A 25617-nucleotide genomic window follows, 5' to 3' on the forward strand; every position below is an offset into this window, starting at 1 on the left:
TTACTCCAATCCATAAGAGTGGTACAGAGTCATCAGTGGAAAATTACAGGCCGGTAGCTGTTCTCTCTGCACCAGCAAAAGTTCTTGAGATGATCATGCACAACATGATTTCTCCAAAAATTGAGTCATTTATAATAAATGGACAGCATGGATTTAGAGCAGGCCGATCAACGGAAACTAACCTGATGGTATTTACCAATTATGTGTCATCGGCCTTGGATAGAGGCCACCAGGTTGACTATTCTTACAATGACTTCTCGAAAGCATTTGACAAAGTCGATCATGATGTCCTGATGGAAAAACTCCAACTTATTGGTTTGTCTGATCGATTTTTGAAGCTATTCGGGAGTTATTTTAGGAACCGTCAACAATACGTATCGTACGGCCTTTATCAGTCACAGACCTTTTACACATTTTCTGGTGTCCCTCAGGGCTCAAACTTAGGGCCGTTGCTGTTCACGATTTTTATAAATGACATAGCATTGGTAATAAAAAATGCTATGTTTTTGTTGTTCGCTGATGACTTGAAACTCTTTTTGGAAGTTGTCACCTTGGACGATTGTCGTCAGCTCCAACTTGATGTAGATAATATATTAGATTGGGGCAGGCGTAACAAACTAGAATTCAATATTGATAAATGCAATCTTTTGTCGTTTACCAGAGCCTCAAAAGTGTTGTTTTTCCAATACTCGATGCATGACAGAGTTCTGTCACGAATATCATCTGTAAGGGATCTTGGCATTACGTTTGAGAGTAAACTGGCATTTATTAGCCATATAGTTACCATTTGTAACAAGGCGCTTAAAATGTTGGGCTTCGTCATGCGTACTTCCCGGGTCTTTTCGGATGTTACGGTATTAAAACTTATATAATTCTTTAGTTCGAAGCAGACTTGAGAGTGGGTCTATTGTTTGGGCACCGCATCAGTTGAAGTATGGCCTTATGGTGGAGAGGGTTCAGAAGAAATTCTTGAGACTCCTTTATTTGAAGTTGTACAGATACTATCCGTGGCTTTATCCAACTAACTTTCTCTTAGGCATGCTTACATACTGCAGTTTGCAATTTAGAAGAAATCTTTATTTAGCTACGTATTTTTTTCGACTTATACGAGGTATAAATGAGAACTCTGCCATTCTGGGCAGTGTTGACCTGTGTGTCCCTGATAACTATCTTAGAAATAGAGAACATCAGTTGTTTATTCTCCCAAGGTGCAGAACCAACCTGCCACTGGTAATGCCAATTGGGAGGGCGATAACTATGTTCAACGAAATTGCTTCGGGTGTTGATATATTCCACCTACGTGAGGATGAGTATAGGTGGACGTTATTTTATAAATTTTTAAAATAGGGTCTGCTTAACTCATCCGGTGTATTTCCATGTACCTATATAATTAATATTTTTGTATGTACATATTTCTACTGTTTAATAACATACTATCTATCTCTTTATATCATGTTGTGAACGTCTTAAACTTATAATTTGTAATGTCCACAATATGTAAAATAAATTGAATTGAATTGAATTGAACTCGCCTAGTGTGCCTGACAGCCATAAATCAATTGGAGTTGAAGTGCAATCAAATATGAAGAACATCTTTACAAAATGATAAATACCACAACATTATAAAGTCTAATTTGGATACTGAGACTTTGTGGGATATGAATATCGTTTATCTTGTAAACCTAACAAATCCAAAACAGGATTTGTTTTCAGAACACAGTAAAAACTGTCAATTTTTGTATTAAATATAAATTTAAATTAAAAATGAAAACAATTAACAAACTCTATACAAAATGACAACGATTCCAGGTATTTATGATGTTTACAATTTTTTTCCGTTCTATAGACATTTAACAGGTATTTGTGGATTCATTTTTTATACAAGTTATGGGTGTAAAATACCGCATACTATCTCACCGAATTAAAAGCACTCTTTACAAGACACTTGTAAAGCCAGTGCTCACCTACGCATCGGAAACCTAAACTCTGCGAAATGAACGAGCCCTGAACATTTTTGAAAGAAAAATTCACCGCTGTATATATGGACCGATCAGGGACGGCACCAATTGGAGGAGAAGATATAATGCTGAGCTCTACGGGCTGTACGAAGATTGCAGTGCAGTTCAATCAATTATGATTGGGAGACTGCGATGGCTAGGTCATGTGCACCGTATGAATGACAATGAACCGGCAAAGAGAGTGATGTCCAGCAATCCAATAGGACGTAGAAGAAGAGGGAGGCCAAAGATTCGCTGGTTAGATGGAGCTGCCAGTGACTGCCGTATTCTGGGGGTACCAAATTGGAAAGCGGCCACACTGGATAGGGACAGGTGGAGGGAGCTGTTGGAGGAGGCCAAGACCCACACCGGGTTGTCGCGCCCCTGATGATGATGATATGAGTGTAAGAACCTGACAGAGTTAAAGTTTCGATAATACTAGCATATTCAATGAAAATCTATTTTTCACATGCACGTCTTACGGCTGGCTGTGATATTAAAATTGTGAGCACAAAATCCAGCGTTACGCAGAATGTTACAAGCCGAGTGATTGAACGCTCTCTTCCGATCACTGAAGTTAAGCACCATCGGGCGCGGATAGTACTTGGATGGATGACCGATTTTATTTTTACAGTAAAAAATTAATCGCACTCGGGTGGATTTGAACCACTGACCTTTTACTTACCAGCCAAATGCGATACCTTTGCACCGCGGCCTGGGACTGCAATAGCGATGATTTTACTGTATAATAACTGCGAATTTCACAACGTGGAATAGTTGTGAAATCAAGTTGTGTTATAGGTACAACAATTTTGCCAAGGCGTATATGTTCGAATCTCGCTTCTGACAAATATTTTTATATTTGTATTAATGTGACTTAATTTATTATTATTATATATTTCTTAAAATATTAATTTACATTATACGTTAATAAGTGAAAATGTACTGTAATATGAAAAATAAAATTGCGAGTTTGAGAATTGAACAATTTTCTTTCCTTTGTATTATAAAATATAACAAACACTGATATCCATAAATGGTTCGGTGGTAGAATGCTCGCCTGCCACGTGGACGTCCCGCGTTTGATTCCCGTCAGATGCAACTTTTTTGAAGTATATACATCTTTTGGCGCGTTTAGGAAAACAGATCAGAGTGTATTTTTGGCGTGTGATAAAGTTGCGCGCGCCGATGCAACACAATTTATTATTATGATTATTTAGTAAAATCAGCCATTAAACGAATTAGTAAATATTACTTACTTATGTATTTATGTACCAATCTACCTAAATGGTTAATACATAATTGAACAGCCATGTGCTTATAGAATATAGAACAATAGATCATACGGCGTTTGCCCAAACTTGTGATAATATTAAGTAGATACTTATAAGTTTTATGATTTCTGAATATACCTAGGTATAGCATGCAACATTAAGTAGATATACCTAGGTACCTACCTATTATGTAATTGCGCATAATATGACACTCTCCCAAAGTAACACCAATCAATACCTACACATTTAGGTAGGTACCTATGCTTATTTAAATTGTTACTTATTTATAGATAAGTATCTATGTAATTTATAAATTTGCCAGTTAGATAGTATAATAACATGAAATTTATAATTTACTTTTTTGTTGGATACCTATAAGTCTTAATCATGTACCTATGTAGGTATATAACCGGTAAGTACCTATGCCAAGACATCCTGTAAAATAGTGTAAAACTATCAGTGGCCAAGTTGAGTAAATCGACATCAAAGGACCTACACAATTTCTTGTAAACTCTGCATACCTAGGTACTTGTTTTTAACATTAGGTAGGTGTATCTATGTATGAGGTCTCATTTTAAAATGATTCTTTACTACTAATAACTATATGTAAAGGTTCAAATAGACTATATGACGATCGGGCACATATATGCTAAGAGCGTTTTAGTGTCTATGATGAAATCTATGCCATTCCGACATATTATACATACATATTGTATGACAGCTATGACATCCTATTTACACTCTGTGACACCCTGTGACACAGGACGCCAACATAAGAAATGAGTTTTTCGACATTTATATGACCGATAGTCATAGAGTGTATCTGAAGCATAATTATTGATAGGTAGGTAAGTAGGTTTTATTGAAATTAAGATTTTGTGACATTATCGTATTATTTTGTTTAATTGTGTAAAAATAATTTAACTGCATACAAATAAATATCATTTTTGATTATGCATTTAATGAAAACTTTATCAATTGTATTAAATATATTTCTTCAATTATTTTATCGTATTTGCGTAAATTATTGGCACGTGGGATGTTTTTTTTGTTTTGTTACGCCAAAGAAGTATAACTTCTAACGTGTGTGCATAAGTACACACACCGATTTTTTGTATTTCATTATTTCTTAAATTATTAAGTAATTTATATTAATTGTATTTAATTATTATTATGTATTTTAATTCATCAAACCTGCTTAGACTAAACAATTGACAAAAAAAATTTATAACTAAAATTGATTAATGCTTACTGCTGTAGATGAAAATGTGTTGCTAATGTAGAAGTATTTTACCACGTTTTTATTAGCTCGTATTCTTGTTTATCCAAATCTTGCAATCGATTTTTAACTAATTTCCCGACTAGATAGACATTTGAAACTTTTAGAATATATCAGAACACAATGACAATGAATTCTTTTAATACTTTTAGCCTTCTTTAAGCAGAATTGAATCCATTTTCAGTTAATTCTGTTTTGTCTGGAAAGTTATTTAGGAAAAAAATTCGTAAAAAGTAAAACACTATTATTGGTTGCTAAGGGGGTCCTAGCAACTAGATTATATACGTGCATTACTATGGAAATCAATATGAAATGTCAAAATGACATTTTAAGTGCTCTATATATTTATTCAGTATTTCTATCATGTACAAAAAAAAGTATTTAATAGCATTGTCAAGTTTATATGATTCAACAGAAAAATCAGACAAATACATGTTCCAATGTACTTCTGTGTAGCGTAGGTACTCAGCATCAGGCTACTGATGCATTTAATTTTTTTATGTATTGAGGAGGTTAATTGTTATAATAAGTTAGCTGTCTAAACTGTTAAAAAGTGCTGTTTTAACAGCCCCTCTCTTGGTTGTGTTAACTTTTGGAGTGAAATAGACAGTTTAGAGCAGCGTTTCCCAACCTTTTTGGCTCGCGTACCACTTGGTAGTATATCACGCTTAATTGTACCACTTCTTAAAAATGATTGTATTTCGAGAAATTTGTTATTCTACTTGCATTATAAATTTTATATGGTGACTATATTTCCCAGAACTCAATTTATTTAACTTTAAAAAAAATAACAAAGGTTTTATTTTTTCTGATAAAAATGAGACATTTAAACTAATGTTTTTTTTTTAATAAAACGTGCCAAAGCTCATTTTTTGTCGATATTCAAAACCAGGACATTTAAAGAATTTTTTTTTAACTAATTTTTATTAAAAAAAAATTACATAGAATTAAATTATATTATTTGTATAAAAAAAATGAAATGCGCCGCAGGCAATTTTTTTCCAAGAATTAAATTAATAGAAAATATATGTATAATTAATTAAATACGGTAAATGTAAAAAAAATTCTGATGAAAACGAGACAATTCACACTTTCATTTTTACAAATTTACAGCAATGCCGCAGGCGAAATTTTTGTTTTAAATATAATAATATTAATGAAATTGTATTTAAAAATATTTTTATTACCGAAATTTTCTATTTATTATCGAAAATAATAGTTATGAAAGTGTTGCTTAAGATTATAATACATTGTTATCTGATATATAAGTTATAAGTTTAATTTTTAAACAAACTTTACAAAAATGTAAACAAAATAAATTTAATGAGATCCTTGTGCTTGTTTCGAAGAACATAATTTTTTGAAATTTGGTTCAAAAGATGTGAGATATACCCTTAAATCTACACCTGCGTCCACTTTGTTTCGATACATATTTTTTAAAAAAAACATGAAGAAAAAGCTCTTTCTACTAATTCCGTACTAGTGAACGGTAATAAGAATTTGAGAGCTTTTTCAGAAAGTTCTTCATATTCTTTATCGATGTTTAACCAAAAATTAATTAGATTGATTGAAAAAATCGAAATCTTTGTTTCGGTAATCCGAATGTTTCGTGTGCAGATGTCGCGAAAGAAATGAAGGTTTCATGCATCCATTGGAAAGCACTACCCTGCCACACTACACACTTGGACTTAGGACAGTCTTCGTCTCCAGTATACGAAAATCCATATTTTATATATTCATCGCAGTATTTTCTCTTAACGTCTTTTTGAATAACTGAAGACTGCAAAATTTCAACGTTTTGCAACGAATTTGGAGAACTTGGCAATACATCACTGTCCGTATTTTGTTTGAGATTTTGGCACGTACCGGTTTTTAACCACTGATCCATGTCTTATTAAAAAAGAAAAAAGTTAATTAACGCACGGGATCAATGAAGTTTAATAAACAAAGATGATACAATGACAAACAACGTACTTGTCACTCGTAAGTCGCGCACTCAAGTGAATGGAGTAAAGCGCCATCATAACAATGACGGTGACATCTCAAGTTACTGATAACTAACGCGCTAAATTTAAAAGTGCACTCCAAAAATACGATATTGATTGTTGGATTTTCGATCATCGACTGTACATATTAACAACTGTATTGTATATTATTAATTAAAATTATAAATTATAGAAAAAATACAATAGTTCAAATGTTATTTTTATGACTGATTTTTTTTTACTTTTTATGTCCTGATTATTTTTCGCGTACCACCAACTATCCACTCGCGTGAGGAGAATAGACCTAGTTTTTTTTTTACCAAAATTGGATTTATGAGATTTACAAGATAGACTGCTGACATATTTGATTAACCCTGATACAAATCCACAACCGCTAGTACAGTGCAAAATCTTTACGGCGATAGTGCGGCGGCTTGGAGAACTACATCCCCTCCTCTCGCGTTTCAGTACTTTCAATACTTCGAAATCGAAAACCATAGACAAGATACAACACGAGCGCCGCCGTCAGGTCGTACGTTAAAGATTTCGCAGTCTAGTTTAGGGTATTTAATTTGAGGGTGGCGAAAAATGAGAAATAAAACATTATTTTTTATTTAATTTATTTCATGAACTAATAATCTTATAATATGTAATAATAGAACTTATAATCTAAATATGAATATGAACACAAACCGTTCTTTCAATTAGGTTGCTATTATATTCCAGTAACTGCTGATTATCTCTTAGCCATGATTACATTTACTCACAATTAAATTATTTGCTCCCTACGTGTACAATAGTTCAATAAGTAACTTATAATAGTTTTAATGGCAAATCTAATTTTATATTTAAAGTAGAAAATATCAAGCCCTAAAAAGAAATCTAGTTTCTAAGACCATTATAATTATTATAAAATACATACAATTTCATTGGCACAATACAAAAAGCTGTAAAGATAAAAGAAATCTAGCTTTGAAAACATTATATAATATATACTAAATAGTACTGTGAATGGTCCAGTTCCATAATGCCACAACTAGGAATTAGTAGTTTTTGAGAAATGGCTGACCAAAGTTTTGATTCCTCTGAATATTCCAATGCAGACTCATCATATTATGCTCTACGGAACTGACAACTTTGAATTAATAATGTCCTTTATTGATGCCATCTCAAAACATCAGTCAGTTGATTACAGTATCTCCACAAATAAGGTTAAACAATGAATGCTGAATACGGTATTAAAACTATCACACTATTTCCAGGTGGAGATTGAGAGAGATAATAGACCACCACACAGTTCTGTACTGATAAACATTCCTAGTTTCTTCAACATTTATACATCTTCTCATGCACGCACGTTGATTACACATACTATAGTTTTATCTAACGTGACCAATAAACTACCTGATATGCCTATGCTGAACTCTACAGTTTTTTGGTCACATACCTCGCAGGACAACCTGGAAGCTCGAGCAGGTTGAAGTCTAAGAGAATGAGGAATACTCATATGAGTGGATCAAGAGTGTTTTATTGACAAATGGTTTGCAATCATTGTAAATCACGCGGTTTCAACTGACACAGGTTTTGGGTTACACTATATGCTAAGATGGGTAGAGCTGAAATGCACATAAATCTGCATCCCGACAGCCAAATCATATAGCCAATGATCCTCAGTTACGAGATCCCAGCGAAGAAGAAGAATATTGATGTTATCAAACAATAGTCACCTACATATAGCAGAAGTCAACTTGAGTATATCATATTACGCAAACGAAAGTGAGTTGTGCAAGCGGTGCATTTCAAATACCAAGCTAGGAAAATGATGATGAGTGGGATCCGAAACCACTTCCGGAACTGTTACCATGTATACTAGTGTCTCAGGTAGACAACTTGGAGAAGAAACTGTGTCTCCGATACTATCCATACAAAACTGAGGTTTGCGCCGGATATCCATGAAGTACCAAGTGACGGAGGTGAGGAGTAGTAAGAGCCACAACCACTTCTGGGTGACATCATGACTTTTTGTTTCTACTATCATCTCACATAATCACAAAAGAAACAGTGTCCCTCAAATTATGTAGATTCAAGCCGATCCTCTTCATAAAACGTTATTTCGAGTTGTTCCTATATGGAAAGCCATGATTTTGCCATGAGATTATTTAAGATTATCAATTCCCATATGGAAATATCAGTCTAACGAAAGAAAGCCAGTAATTTTTATGAGTTGTATCTTGGTGGAGAAAAAGTAAGAGCGATTTTAGAATATAATGCGTAATATAACTCAAATGGACCCTGAGCGGAAGGAGAGGAAGGCAATTGATGATTTTGAAATGTTGGCGCCGAATGCGTCGTATTTCTTGGACTGAGCACAGAACAAACCAGTCAATCATCCAGAGACTACAGATAAAGGAACGGCTCTTAACAATTTGTTTGAGACGCATTCTGCAGAAGACGTAGCAGAGGAAGAGTGTCAGCACACTGGAGCGATCAAGTAAATAACTTACTAGGGACAGCCTTCAGTCTGCCTTAAGAGAAGCAGAGGATCGGGTAGGGTGGAAAGTTTTGGTAGCTCAGAAGATGACGGAATTTCAAGGACGTCACGATCATCAACCATGAGAGAACAACCAAGAAGATAACTCACAACTTCAAATTTTTGACTCGTCATTCTATGGAACTGGACCATCGATAAGAAAATATATATTAAATAAATAAAACTCATACACTCAACCTTCCACATGAAGCTTAACCACTTGACTGATTTGCCCGAGTGTGGCTCGGGCGCGGATTCACTCGGCACACTGACTTGCCCGAGCCTCGCTCGGGCGTTTTTTTTGTTAACTTGTCAGGAATGTTTATCACGAGCCACATTCGGAAAGATCATATTTCAATTTGTTACGCAGTTTTTTATTTGTTTTGACTGATGTGTGATTGATATATGAGACATTTATGTCATAATACAAGCTTTATTTACAGCCGGGCAGAGTGGTACTGAGTATATTACGATTAGTCAATGACCTCAGTTGTTCATTCATAGTTATTTTTGTGTTAGGTATGTCGCGTGTTATTGTAATTTGAATTTAGTTACTTTTGTCATTGTGCACATTTTAGACGTGAGTTCGTAAAAAATAAGTATATATTATTCGTACTTATTTAGCTTCATTTTAGTTTTAGCCCAAAATGTTTCGTGTAGGTGTAGATCATGATAGTGACGATGATGTATTGATAAGTGAATCAGACAATGAAAGTGATTTTTCGGAATCATCTGACGATGATAGTGCTTCGGAAAACGATGATGTTCCATTTAGAGATTTCGTTGAAATAAATATAGAAAATCCAGCACCTTCCCCTCCAAGATTTCCATTCAGCAATACACCTGGTGTAAATTTGCATTTTGATGATGGTGGTGAGGTAACGATTTTACACTATTTTGAATATTTTTGGAATACGGAAATCCTAGACTTGATTACGACTGAGACTAATCGATATGCAGCTCAATGCCTTAGTAATGCAATTTGGAGAAGATGTTCACGATTGAAGGACTGGAAACCTACAGATATCGGAGAAATTTTTGTTTTTTTTGCTCTTCAAATACTGCAAGGAATTATAACTAAGCCCATAGGCGAATGGTATTGGTCTAAGAAGGATATTATCGCAACACCATTTTTCACCAAAATTATGTCATACAGACGTTATGTTTTATTGAAGCGTTGTATTCATTTCACCGATAATTCAACATACGATGCCACAACTCATCCAAACCCTAAGCTAAATAAGTTATGGCCTATTATTGAACATCTAAACAAAAAGTTTTCTTCTGCGATTACACCTGAGAGAGACGTGACAATAGACGAAAGTTTGATGCTCTACAAGGGTAGGTTGGGTTGGATTCAATATATCCCCCTAAAAAGGGCCAGATTTGGCATCAAATCTTATATGCTATGTGAATCTAAATCTGGATATATTTGGTCATTTATAATTTATACTGGAAAGGGAACATTACTTGATAGTAATTATAAAGATCATGCAATGGGATTACAAGTTGTAATGGCTTTGATGAAGCACATTTTGAATTTAGGTTACTGTCTGACAACAGACAATTTTTATACTTCCCCGATATTAGCAGATATTCTATTACAAAATAAAACCGACACATTTGGAACTATGAGATTGAATAGAAAGGATGTTCCAAAAGATCTGCAAAAGAAAAAACTGAAAAAGGGAGAAGTGTGTGCATACCAGAGAGGGAAAGTTTGCGTTATGAAATGGAAGGATAAAAAAGACGTCACCTTGTTGTCAACTGTTCACAATCCTGAAATGGTAGAAATAGAGAAAAGAGGAAATCCTAAAAAAATTCCAAAAATAATCAATGACTATAATAATTCTATGGGAGGTGTTGACAGGGTTGACCAACACCTAACTAACTACCCTGTCATCAAAAAGCGCGGGAAGAAATATTATTATAAAATGTTTCTACACCTTCTAGACCAAACAATATGGAATTCGTTTGTTATCTATACAAAGCAGGGAGGTACAAAAACTCATTTACAATTTAGATTAGACCTCGTGGAACAAATTATTGAAAAATACGGAACAATACAACAACATTCAGGACGTCCATCGTCAACACCATCACCATTACGTTTGATTGGTAGACATTTTATGGAATCAATACCACCTACGGCGAATAAAGAAAGGCCTACTAGACAGTGCAAAGTATGCTGCTCACATAGGAATGAAAACGGCAAACGAATACGGAAGGAGACGAGATACTACTGTCCGGATTGTGATGTAGGGTTGTGTATTGAATGTTTCAAAATTTACCATACCAAAAAAACTTATTAAATTATTTCCGTAAAATTCAAAACATTGTAAACCTACATATCGGTTGTGATAAAATGTAAAAAAAAAAACATGTAAAAAAAAATATAATAAAACGTTAAAAGATAATTTGACATTTTTCATAAAATTTTAAACATTGTAAAAAAGTGTTAATTTAATGTGAAAAAAAGTAAAACAAACGTAAAAATAAAATTTTTAATAAATTGTTTAAAAAATGTTAAAAAAAATATCTGACAATTTTTAGACACTCTTCCTCACCAAAATCAAACTGGTAAGTGGTTAACATATAAGTACTGTAATATATTGATTGCAAGTCAGCATTTTTAGCCCAAACATTCCTGTTACAGAATCCAATGAGCTTTTATAGAAACATTCATGTTTAGGCCACTTTAATACTATAAAATATATTGAATTCAAACAAATTTAATGTCAGGGCATACACAACCAACATTTGAAGTTGAACGAAAAAGCTGCCCAACTTTTAAAATAAGATTTACTTTAACAATTATTAAGGAAGTGTATATCTACATTTTTATATTATTATTACTAGGTAGATTGTAATGAAGTTTCATTTATTGCCTTCAAAGAATTTATCAGGTTACTAGTTGAACATAATTGCCCATGAAAGTATTAATACTTACTCCCAAAGTAGAATCTTAATCGATCACAAGACATTAACTTTACTACACTCCCATTTCCTAAGTAATATTTCTACCTACAAAATCTTATATTTACTTACATATACAAAAAAATATCCAATCTCAATTTAATCAGTTTTCTTAAATAATATGTCTAATAGGTTTTTTAGATACGTGCGTATAATTTATACATGGAGTCACGATCATACCCGCAGTACCCATGAACTAACTACCTACTGATGATTATTCATTTTGTCATAAGGGCCCATGTTTAAAATTTGCCTGTGTATCTTCAGTGCAAGATGAACAGTTTAGGGTATACGCAATTCAAAATTTTAAAGTCTTAATTTTACGGCTTTATGGTTTTAAGAAAATACACTATTTTTGACAAAAATGTATAAAAACTAATTCTAAAATTTTATAAAGAATTAAGAAACCAAGCAGGCTTCCAGGGATTGCAAACTCCCTTCAAATATCAGAGTCCTGACATTGACAGAAGAAAACAATCAAAATTACTATATTGGACACATCACGACCATATGTGAAACGTTTGTTTAAAATCGCCCATGGATGAATAAACATTGATTCACTAGGGTTTTAAATAATAAAGAATAAATAACTTAATTACCATAAAAAAATAGGTTGAACAAATTTTACACATTGAATAAAGCAGTATTCCACAAAATACAAAAATTAAATTGGTTTGACCGACCAAAAAAATAATAATATGTACACAAGTCTTTCTTCTGATTACCCAGATAAATATAACAATTCATAAAATATCGAGACCCCATCAAAATACATAGTCTCTAGCCTCTGTGGTGTTTCTGGGTAATACAAATTTGACCTTAACTACATACAGCTCCTCAAATCAAGTCACTTATTAAGAAACAAGGTTGTCACAAATTGACATAGAATAAATGTAAGTCTTTTATCCACTGGAGATCACTCCCATCCAACCAGAGTAGAAGGGCAGAGCATGTTAAACGATAACCAGATACATAGAGAAGGATTTGATAAAAATTACTATAGATAATATCCTTAACGGCCCACGTGTTCCGCGTAGGTCAAAATGGAACTTTTATGGTATTTTCAAAGCATGATCCTGGACATTCCTTAAACATTGTAGATAATCTATTTATATAATTTTGAAGCGTTAGAGCGGCATGCACAATCTAAGATTTCCACTGCATAATATGCCCCCGAATAATGATTGCTTTATAATAATTATTGACCTAAGAATATGGTAGTATTTTTTTGAAATACTTTTGGCATTTCCCAGTGGTTAAGCTACAACATACGGCTATAGCCATAAATTGACAAACTATAACTGAAGTAGGGAGTAAGATCATGTTCGTAGGATGTTTATCACACTTGAATGGTCAAAGACATAGCTTATAATTAGTATCTTTAAAATTATCTTCAAATGTGTTAATCTTGCCCATTTTTTGAATAATAAAATGCATAATTCTTGTCAATTTGGGATCACAGAGATTATCAATATAATTTTTTATCGTAAATATTTCACTATAATAATTTCGATATAAATTATACTAATGGTTTTATAAATGCGTTTAAAAATTAATAAATCTTAACACCACTGCACATAGATGTACTGAAATATGACTATATTCTAAAACACTAAAGCGAGAGGTTTAAAAGAATACTATTTTATGTAATAAAAATACTTTATGCAGTCATCAAATGTTTAAAATAAATATAAAGGATAACAAGGCTTCAAAGTTATATAAATAGATTATCTACAACGTTTAAGAAATTCCAGGATCATGCTTTAAAAATACCATAAAAGCTCCATTTTGACCTACGCGGAGCATGTCCCCCTTAAACACAATGGAAATCAGTTGTTCTCTGTGACATGCGTTATGACATTGATTCTCTTTTACTAGGAATAAAATTCAATATAACATAATTATTTGGATAATCAATTTTTTACACAATATTAAAGCAGGGCATACAATTTACCCTGTATTCTTTTATAATCCAGTAGTAGGATAATTTTATATTTTGGGGTTCTAATAAAAATTCAAAGTTTTTGACTTTGGCGTACTTTTCACATACCGCCGCCACTTCGAAGAAATGACACAAAACCGTTAAAAGTAAAAAATAGTTAACAATTTTGTAGAAATTATAATTCCTTACAGCTTTTGTTTGAAATATTTTCTATGTATCAAATAGATAGCGAGCTACGGTGCTGTTACGTGAAAAAAGTTATTGAAAATTACAAAACGTTCTTGTGCACATATTTTATTTTATTATAATTATTTTAGTGCTGAGAAGAGTAATCACACTCTTCGCGGTTTTTCTTAAAGTGCAGCGAACATAACAACACCGATTAGTTCATTGTGTTTTTGATGTGCGACCTCCCTCAGTTGCTGTGTTGATGGAGAACATGATTTTTATTCAAATCCACTCTTCATGGTATTCCCATATACATATAAAATATTTTATCTTAACCCCGAATTATATAATACAATTAAAAAAAAAAAAAAACAGCCGCAATGTTTTGTAGCGCAAGATTTCTTTATCACCCCCTGCTACCGGACTTTTAAGCCTTTCGCTCATGGAGAAACTGAAATCTGACGAACTGGTTGCTGATGGAACTCATAAACTGGCCAATGACTGATGCTTCGCACACGACGCTATTGAAACCCACTTGCAATAATAATCTCATAACATAAAACTGTCAAACCTATTGTCGTTCCTACTTCACTCTAAGCTAAGCGTTTTCCGTAACATCTTTACGGGAATATTCTGGTAGCCTGCAATTATACAGGCAGAAGAATTTCTCAACTTCTGCCACAAATTTTAAATTAGGAATCGGTTCGCCCATCTTTAACTTTTGACGTCTTGACTTGTTATTGCTTAAGAAAATATGATTTTTCATTGAATCTACTGATATTTACACCACTGTTTTATGGGAAACTGGAAACTGAGAGATTGGGTGACTAGCATGTCACGTCTCTTTAGTGTAGTAGCGAACGTTTTGAAACTGAGAGATTCCAGTCTTGCCGTGAACGAGCCGCCATTGAAATACATTAGCTAGATACTGGCTGGAATTTTAGTTTCAGTCTCGTCTTTTTTGAGTATTCTCGTGAGCGGAAGGGCTTAGAGTTAAAGTCATCGCATGTAAAAATATTAGGTATTTCTTTATAATTAAGTCATAATTTCTTCAATATTTTATAATAATCGCGGGGCCAGCTGTCTTCGCTAGACAAAGATTCGGGTTGCGTCCTAACCACATAGTGGTGGATTTAAATATAATAAATACCCAATGAAATATGTATTTAAGATGGCAGCATGGTTTTTGCTTTAGGATGAATTTTCTGTCTAATGTCAGTTTGACATGATTTTTTTGCTAATTTGTCACTTTTGCAAGGATAGTTTTATTTTTCAGATATTTAGATTGTTGTGGAAAAAATTATTTGTTTTGTTCTTCGATTGAACACAATGGATTGGTCAAATGGATAACAACTATTTCTCCTATAGAGTTTTTAATATAACTAGGTGGGGGACGGGAAGGTGGGATTTGCAGGAGCATAATGGTTATTGGAGTGAAAGTGATTTTAAATCATTATCTAATCGGCCTACTGAATAAATCTAAAAAAGGAAATGAAAATGTTATTGAGACAATATCATTGTTGTCAGAGCTGTGAAATTTAATGGAATTTAATAATTAATAATGATTTGTCTGGTTTTAAACAGTCTGGCATTAAATGCAGTTCATGCCCCGGGAGTATCTTAAAGATGCCTAGTTGGCAAGGGCATGATACAATATTTTCTCCTCTATCACTTTCTTGAATATCAATAAAAAATAAGGAAAAAAGTATTCTTGGTTACTTATTCAAATTACTGTATCATTGCAAAAATGAATGATAACCATATATTTCATATAGGGGTAGGTAATACAAATAATATGTCAAAAAATATGTAGTGAATATAAAATGTAATTTCCTACGTGTAAAATTATTTATTAGTAGTGAGTGGAGGCCCTTTGACCTTCTTAGGATCGGACATGGTTATAAAAAAATCAAAACTCCATAATTATTTGCAATGAATGTAAATATAGCAGGGCTTCAAACCAGAACTGAACAAAAAACTGAAAACAAGAAAAACCGTTATTTTTGTCCAGAACGAAAACCGGAACCGAACAAACTGATATTTATTTTTTCAGTTCGGTACATGTTCAAACATGCGTGTTAAGATGATCTTACGCCCCACTTGTTCAGTTGTAGGCACAACACGTCTTACGTCTTGGGTCTTGGAAACATTTAAAAATAATCACTCAGAGCTGAACCAAAATGAAAAAAATAGCGGTTCAAACCCCTGAAATATAGTAACATTTATGTTAATAAAAATGTCAGATCATTTTTCAATGTTTTCTCTGATTTCCGCAAATTCAAAATTTGTAAATATACTGACATGTCAAATAAAGTAATCGTTTCAAAGCAGGTCATAAAAAAAACTAATGTCAAATCATTCTATTAGTTTGATATATACAGTAAAACTACGTTAATACAAATTCCATCGGACCGAAAATCGGAAAAAAATTCGAATTACGAATTATGAAATGTATGGGGGGAAAATATTAAAATTTAAAAAAAATTTTTTTTTTGATTTTCATTAATTTTGTTTCCCATCATACCGAATTGGGTCGTAAAATGACAGGATTATTTTAATTACCTTCTTAAAATAAGTAATTTTTGATTTTTTAAGAAAAGTCTGTCACGATTTTCAATGACTGGCTCATGAAATAGTGTACTTTATTACGATTTATTGAATATTTTTGTATGCCAGGGACTCGGAAATACGTTTCGAATTATGAAATTCGAATTAAAGGTATGGTTTTATATGAAAATAATGTTCAAGGGACTTTTTTTCGGGAAAATTTCGAATTACGGCGAGTTTCGAATTATCAGTGTTCTTACTAACGAGGTTTTACTGTATGTACCAGTGTCATGTTTTCAGATTATATTTTCGCAGTAATAAGTGAGAAAATATGCATTTATTTCTCGTTAAAACCCATGCATACATCAGTGTGTTGATTTCAGATTAAATAGTTTCGTAGAATAATAATCGTGATTCGTGATATATTGAATACATAGAATATATTAAACGACATTGCAATTAATTTGCGGCACGATGGATGGAAAAATATGAAAAAGTATGGTATCAGATAGAAAACGAGTTTTTGAAAGTGATTTGTCTTATTTTACAATATTTTAATTCTATGCAAGTGAACGTTTGTGTTAGTTCTGTTATATTTTTCTACACACTTCACACTACGACAGGCTATGAGCCTCAATTGAAGTAGTATCGATAATAAAACAATCACAAAGAAATGTTGTGATCTCATCAGGACCGAATTCAGAGCCCACTACCCATCAAATTGCTGAATTATATTCTGAGCTAAAAACAATAAATTACATTACCCTCAAAAATTTGTTTCAAAATTAAAAGAAATATTTGTGCAACTGAACATGGCTGCTATGTATATCCAGCAAAACCATTAGAAAAAATATTACATTATATTAAATCACCAAGTTTGATCCTAAGAGGTTCATATGGATAGATGGGTTATATAAAAAAAATGTTATGAGAAATGGATGTTAGCCACCTGCACAATCTATTATGACCATACTCTGGGTCTAAGCACACATTGAAAGACAACATGTAGACTTGCCACAACCGGTATTCAAACCCGGAACTGGTGACATTATAAGCCGACACATTACCGCTCGGCCATTGTGATAGAGAAAATATACTGATGTATTATGTATGGCAGCGATTTCCAAACTGGGAGGCGCGGAGGGTTGCAAAGGGAGGCACGAAAAGTTTAACACAATTAATGTAGCCCACAGGTTTAGAGTTTGAAAATGCATAATTTATAAAACGGCCGCTAGTTATAAACTATATAAAAAAAAACAATCCTATAAAAGGTTGTTTGCAAACCTGTCTGTAGACATGGAAACTAATTTTATAATATAATATTAGTAAAAAAAGTCGCCTGCGGCACTACTTTGTTTCAGGACTATTAAATAGTTTAAACATGTGGTTGTGCGTTGCAATTTGATGTGTTACCTATATGATGATTGCAATACTTACATTATAAGTCCCGTGTATAATTTAGGAAACACTACTTTAGAGTACCACACTGCCCTTAACCACAGCAATAGGTAGGTGGGCCCGTTTCAGGATGTGGGGCCCATGATAGAATCCATTTGTCAATGAACAATGATGAATTTGGATTGACTACTATTGAAAAGGAAAACTTGGTAGAATTATCATGCGATTATTCATTGAAACAAAAACCCCAGTTCAATTTTGGTTGAATCGAAGTGAAGAATAATATAACACTTTGTCAAGAAAAGCAATGCAAGTTGTAAGTAAAGTACTGTTAACATTTGTAACATCATATTTATGCGAAACGGGATTTGCTGCATTAGCTGCAATGGAATCCCAATATCGATCCCGTTTAGTAGAAAAAGAGCACTTCGTACTGATAAACAAGCACATTCATAGCATAAAAAACAAATTAATTTAAATTATAACCTTGTTTTTTTTTTTTTTTTTCATTTTTGTATTAGTACATTTTTAACTATTTAAAAAGGTGACAAGATATGATTTTTTTAAAAGGGAAGCGTATTAACATAAAGTTTGGAAACCACTGATGTATGGGCTTGTTGCCCAGTTGTAAATACAAAATAATAAGCCTTCCATTGACTGTTTTCGAAAGCGATTTTAAGCCAGATGGCGTGCGAAACGTATGATTTGCGTTCATCCAAATTTTTTATATAAGCATCTGGCCGAATCCGAACACCGAATGCCCCTCTACCATAAGTTGAACAAACCGATTGTAAGTGATGATATTTAACTGTTGCATTACTAAACTAAAACTGTGAACGAAGCGAGCTTGTTTTTATAGATTAAAAATGGAGTATTAAGATAATCTAGGTAATAAATATAGCATAAAAAGTTTATCAATCAATCAACACAATATATACAAAATAAATGTGTTTTTTCATGTATAATTAATTTGGTTCAATATTTTAAAATAGGTTTACATATTTAGCTAGATCCCAATTAATGAGGCACATCATAATAATAATAATCATAACATAGTCAATATTTAAATGTTCAAATGTTAATCTGTTTTCTGAGAGGTTGGAATTAAAAATAAATATTATAGTAAGTATACAAGTACAGTTGAACTTGGTTATTACAATCACGGAAATAGCGAGATCTCGGATGTAATGAGGAAACATTCGGTGACATTTTAGTTTATGATTTTCTCCATACATTTATTCACTTTTATAACGAACTACTTCTCGGGTATACCAAGCAAAACTGTTGATGTGTCGATCGTTTAAAAACAACATTTTCAGCCCTAAGCAATAAAATCCAACTGGGCAGACCGATGCCGCCGGGATCTACTACTTTTATGACACTAGTTAAGTGTCTAAGTACCTAATTGGTGTTTTCGCCGACAAAATTGAAAAAGTATCCACGCATATGGTTGAAATTGCATGTAAAAAATCCAAGCTTTGTGAAGTCAGTAAGTACCTACCAGCGCCGGCCTCTTTTGTAGTTTATGAATGCCATGCTTGTTTTGGGAATTTTTACGATGGTTTTCAGATTTTTTATGTTCTATGCTTAAATAGAACATGGCGCGAAAAATGTTATATAACTATATAATGCGTAATGCTTATAACAAGCAAATTCAGTCAGTCCCATCTTCCTCATAATAACCAAGTTCAATTGTATATTATTTATTTATAAATTTAAGAAACATCGATTTTGATTCACTAGTAGATAACATGGTCATCATTCGGAATGAAAACAATAAATCTATAAAAATCGTATTAAATTCATCTTTAATGCTGAGGATTCTTTTTCAAATACAACCCTTTATCTTGCTGTAAACATACATTTAATTATTAATTATAAATGTGGTTTGCTGACACGGTTATTGAGAATACAAATACCAACGCAATTGATTTGCAACACTGGCAGTTCTCTCACAATCTCTTAACACTGTTGCCAAGTTGCATTCAAGTGATTTTGAGTTTAATTATACATACCACTATTCACACAAAAATATAAGGTTTATGTTACCAATTTGAAAAAATAATATGTAGGTATACAATATTTACTTTTTACAATACATACCTATCATTATTTAAAGTTTCTATGATTGCTTGTCTCAACATTTTCAATGATTGCTTGTCTAGATTGCATCTTTTCTAGTAATCATTTCCGTATTTATGATAAAACTTAAGTTATTGTTGGTGGTTTCGTTTCATTTTGAAATTTGGCAACAGTGAGCTATCCATCACAATGTTAAAAAATAATCATTTATATTATATTGTATTTGTAGGTTAGAGTATCTTCATTTGGCAATGTTCTATTCGATAATCTATAAACAGTATTTTTCCTCATCATTATTATGGACATCACAAATAATATTGTCTTGACAAAATATCGCCTATCGAGTGATTAAAGACCGGTGCTCATATCTTTTCATACGAACCAGTTACATGTTTGAATCCTGTTACACTCATAAAAAGATATGTAGTAGTGTGAAAACTGGTTTTAACTCATTGTTTGATTATAATATGTCACTTTTACTCCATTAATCCTGTATATCGCAATTAATGAAATATGTCTATTCGGCTAACATGACCCTTAGTCATAACAATGAAATTTAGGGAACCCTGCCATATACAATTACAACAAATTTAAAGCAAAAAATTGTTTTCAATTACTTCCTGTAGTAAGTTCTCATGCTACTAATAACGTGGAACAACACTGCAGGATTACATTAGTCATATATGTATTGGACATAGCTTATACTTAAGGCATCAATATATTATTGTAGTCTACCTACATGAACCTGAAACTTTATCTGATGATTGAACAGTATTTCCATTGAGAGGTAGTCCATTTTCAGAAATGTCATACATACCTTCGCCATCTGTTGTGGTAGATGAGTGATCTGGATTTGTATCGACTACACTCCTGTTCCTTCTTAATATTCTGATACTTGCTGATCCACCCGGATATGGTTTATCGACATCTACATGTTGTGAAGAACTTTGGGGTACACAGGCATCAACTTCACTTGTTTCTGCAACATTCGTTTTCAGCCGCTTAGCTTTCAAGTCTGATAAGGTTTGCTCAATGGAGCGCATGTCTCTCTTCAGGCTGCTAGGTACTGAAATATTCAAATACATATAATATATGTTTGTATATGGGGAATATGCTGAATAATAATTAAGTAATAAATGAAGAATTTAGTGGAAGTTACGGAATCAGCCTGAGTAATTCGTAAAAGTTTTTTTTCTCCTTTTCTCATTATTGATGAATAAAAAATTCAACCACATTAATCATTTTTATTCTAAAATCTAGAATAAACCCATATATTTTTTGAAGATTTCTGTGATTTTTGCACATTTTCAAATTATTCCTTCATCGACAAGCATTTTATAAATTACACTAAACATTACTTAATAAAACTTTTCTGTCTGTATTTTTGCTATATCCATATTCTAGCTATTTTCTTCACCAGTCAATTAATGCTGAAATAGAGATGCTACAATTTTCTGTTATAAAATATGATTTTATAATGCCTCCATCGATGATTAGAAACATATATTTCAAGACACGTAAAACATTTTATGGCATAAATGAATTTTTGACCGAATCTGTACTGAACAGTAATTTTGTTAATTAACTATTTCTTTTATTCAACGAATAATTCACAAGATTTAAGAATGTACCATTCTAATTATTGAACATAAATAATTTTGAGAAAATATATTACAGTAAAACCACGTTAGTAAGAACACTGATAATTCGAAATTCGCCGTAATTCGAAATTTTCCTGAAAAAAAGTCCTTTAGAACATTATTTTCATATAAAACCATACCTTTGATTCGAATTTCGTAATTAGAAATATTTCCGAGTCCTGGCATATAAAAATATTCAATAAATCGTAATAAAGTACACAATTTCATGAGCCAGTCATTGAACATTGTAAAAGATGTTTCTTAAAACATCAAAACTTACTTATTTTATGAAGGTAATAGAAATAATCCTGACGTTTTATGACCCAATTCGGTAGGCAGATCCATGATTGGAAACAAAATTAATGAAATCAAAAATTTTTTTTTTTTTCAAAATTAATGATTACGACAAATTTTAACTATTGGCCCTTAATACCTGCTCATCAGCGCTCTTCCAAATCAAGCTACTATTGGCAATCGGCTATTGTTTATTAAATCAAAGTAGGTACCTACCACTTTAATTACTAACCGACGTCACGGATTTCTCCAATATTTTATGTTGAAACTTACTCGAACTTGCTAAGGTTCAATCCCTACCGGGTGTCTTACTTTTTTCAAAAAGATTTTTTTCTGTTGGTTATAATATATTTTCTCAGAAGTCTTTTTCAAAATTATGTATGTTCAGTAATTTTGTTGTTTATTACAAGGCTTCAAACTGGAACTAAACCGAAAACCGGAAAAACCGGGAATTTTAAATAGTAAAAAAAATAAGCACTCAGAATAACATTTATAAGGTCTCATAACAAAAAGTCACTAATATCCATCAGTTCTTGGAAAATACATGTTTTCGTCAAGATACTGGAAAAAAAGACCAAAAGAATTGACACATCATTATTAACCTGATAGCTGCCCGTAACGTAACGAATACGTCATGCCCGACCGCGATTCAGGCCCCCGTAACGTACGATATACGTCGTGCCGTTCTGCGCGCTTGTATGAGTCAAATATTTATTTATTCAATTTTAAAACGTGTAACTACATTTCTGATCAGACCTTACAAGCAAAAAACATTTGTATGGCATATGTATACATCGCGAGAATAAGGGAATTTCCCGAGAGGCCAAATCAGGGTTAGCTCAAAATTCCCCGGTACACTGGGATATCTTGTATAATAGGCAGTTGGTATGATTCAATAGTGATGCGTCAGTTGACGCCGGAATATCATTTAGTAAAATTGGGATGCTAATTCGGAATGCTTTCTTATTCAGATTTGCGTTATAATTGGACTGTTTTCAATGTTTTCATAAGTATTGAAATTTAATATCTGTTGAGTGACCAAGTGTTTTTATTTACATTTCACATACAATTTGCGTATAAAAAAGTGTTATATTTACGAATTTTGTTTTAGATTTTACCTACTAAACTTGAATGAAAAGAAAGATTTTCGATGTTTTTAGATAGAAATTGACGAAGGACTAAGTGTTGTGACTATTTTTTATTTGTATTTCGGATTCGATTTGCGTATACAAAGTGTTTTACTTACGAGTTTAGTTTTACAAATTTTATTATTCAAAATGGATGAGATCGACGACTTTGGTGATAACGACGATAACCTTATCGAAACATTTGAATCTGAAGATGATGGAAGAGTGATGATTCAGATGTCGAACTTGAGGAAACTTTGGAAGTCGATGAAAGTGAAATTACCACATCGGAATCCACTGAAAGACCGACATTTGAGTGGAAATCGGATATGTTTCAGCCGCGCGCATTTTCCTTCGATGCCAACTTTTCGGGATGCAAAGCTGATAATTTGACTTTGGATGCACTCGAAATGGACTATTTTAAATGTTTCATCGATAACTCCTTTGTTGAAATATTAGTCCGAGAGACCAACAATTTGTATTTGCCACAAAAAATATCACAGTTTTGAGTGATCGTCTAGGGCAGGGATCGGCAAACCGCGGCTCGCGAGCCACATGTGGTTCTTTGGGTATTGGCGTGCGGCTCTTTGCCAAATTCCCAATTCACATTTTTTACAAAAAAGGTATGATTGTTGTCGTTTTAAATCCGCCTATTGCAATAGTCGACAAATTAAATTTTTCTCCATTTCATATTGACACGAGCACTTTTACAAGAAAAGAGTTATGTAGCTCCAAATTTGTAGGTCTTGCCACCAAAATTGAGGATTTGGAGAGAGAAAAATGCAATTTAATTTCACAACACAGCTAAAACACTAACAACAAATACTAAAAGATCTACATAATAAGGTAAATATTACGATGAACAATATAAATAGCATTTAGAGAAGCCAAATAACCGATGAAAATTTGGAGTCACGCCTAAAATTGAAAACTACAAGTTACATACCAAGCATACAGACACTCTCCAAAGAAATGCAAGGAAGGTCATTGTTCACATTAGTTTTAAGGAATGCGTGGAAATTGTAAGCAACTCATTTTCTGTAAAAATTATATTTATAATGTCAACAATAAAAAAACGTATATGTGCATTAGTTTTATTCGCAAAATCTTCTTCACTTGATAAATAAACAATAACATTCACTGAAATAAATCATATTTATAAAAATATATGCATGGCTCTCGAAATTTTTTTTAACTGTTGCTATACTCATATTTGGCTCTTTTGGTCCAAGAGTTTGCCGACCCCTGGTCTAGGGCGATGGGAAGACTGCACAATTGATGATATGTACACATTTTTGGGGCTGTGTATGCTAATATCAAGGAATTCTCGGAATAAAATATCTTAACACTGGTCTATCCACAGTTGTTATTTTCACCATGTTATTCTGAAACTATGTCCAGGAATCGTTTCGAACTGATGCATGGAATGTTGCATTTTTGTGACAATGAAACGCAGGCTCCCGGAGATTGACTATATATAATTAGACAGGTCCTGAAGGAACTGAAAATTTCTTTCAAGCAGTACATGTGTCCGTATCAGAACATATGTATTGATGAGAGTCTTCTCCTTTTCAAAGGCAGACTTTTATTCCGCCAATTCATCAGGACGAAGACTAGTCGTTTCGGAATAAAAAATTTTGTAATGGCTGATTGCAAAACTGGTTTTGTCTTAGATGTAATCATTTATACCGGGAAACAAACTGAAATTGAGAAAAATAATTACATCGGTATATCGGGCAACGTGGTGGTAACGATGCTTGGACCATACTTGGAACTAGGGCATACGTTGTACATTGACAACTGGTACAGCAGCCCAACGTTATTCAAGTATCTTTATGATCACCGGACGAATCACCGGACGAATGCCTGTGGAACCGTAAGGAGAAACAGAATCGGGATGCCCAAATTTACTAAGAAATTGAAAGAAGGGGAAACCGGTACATTCCATACTGACGAAATTATGGCTTTGGTGTGGAAGGATAAAAAGGATGTTACGATGTTGTCCACAATTCACAACAATACATTCAAACCTACAGGAAAAGTAGACTATAAGACTAAAATTCCGATTTCCAAGCCGGAATGCATTGTTGATTATAATAAAAACATGGGTGCTGTGGATCGTAGTGATATGATGATTTCATCAGTAAATTCGACAAGAAAAACTGTCAAATGGTACAAAAAACTTTTTTTCCATTTGATAGATTTATCTCTGCTGAATGCCCATGTAATTTTCCAACAAAAAACTGGAAAAAAACAACCGCTGGGTGAATTTCAATTGAAAGTCATAGGACAACTGATCGAAAAACATAAGTCAGAACCAAAAACTCTTTTGAAGCGAAAAGCACCTTTACCCTCTAGGCTAACAGGAAGACATTTTT

General features: G+C 33.0%; 1 protein-coding gene across 4 annotated transcripts in view; it reads right to left on the reverse strand.

The window, feature by feature from the left end:
* The window catches only part of LOC147079629 (sperm-associated antigen 7), a 61263-nt gene that overhangs the window by 21081 nt on the left and 14565 nt on the right, over positions 1-25617 (reverse strand). For all 4 annotated transcript variants that reach the window (XR_015070017.1, XR_015070018.1, XM_085942507.1 and 1 more), the window contains exon 6: positions 20996-21244. Coding sequence is in view for 2 of the 4 variants with exons in the window: in XM_085942507.1 (XP_085798633.1) it covers positions 20996-21244 (249 nt within the window). In the remaining 2 variants the exon portion in view is untranslated. The remainder of the gene's footprint in view (positions 1-20995; positions 21245-25617) is intronic.

Source organism: Rhyacophila brunnea, unplaced genomic scaffold (assembly GCF_057557595.1).
Source record: "Rhyacophila brunnea isolate RB1 unplaced genomic scaffold, BYU_Rbru_1.0 scaffold_1, whole genome shotgun sequence".
Classification (NCBI taxonomy): Eukaryota; Metazoa; Arthropoda; class Insecta; order Trichoptera; family Rhyacophilidae; genus Rhyacophila; species Rhyacophila brunnea.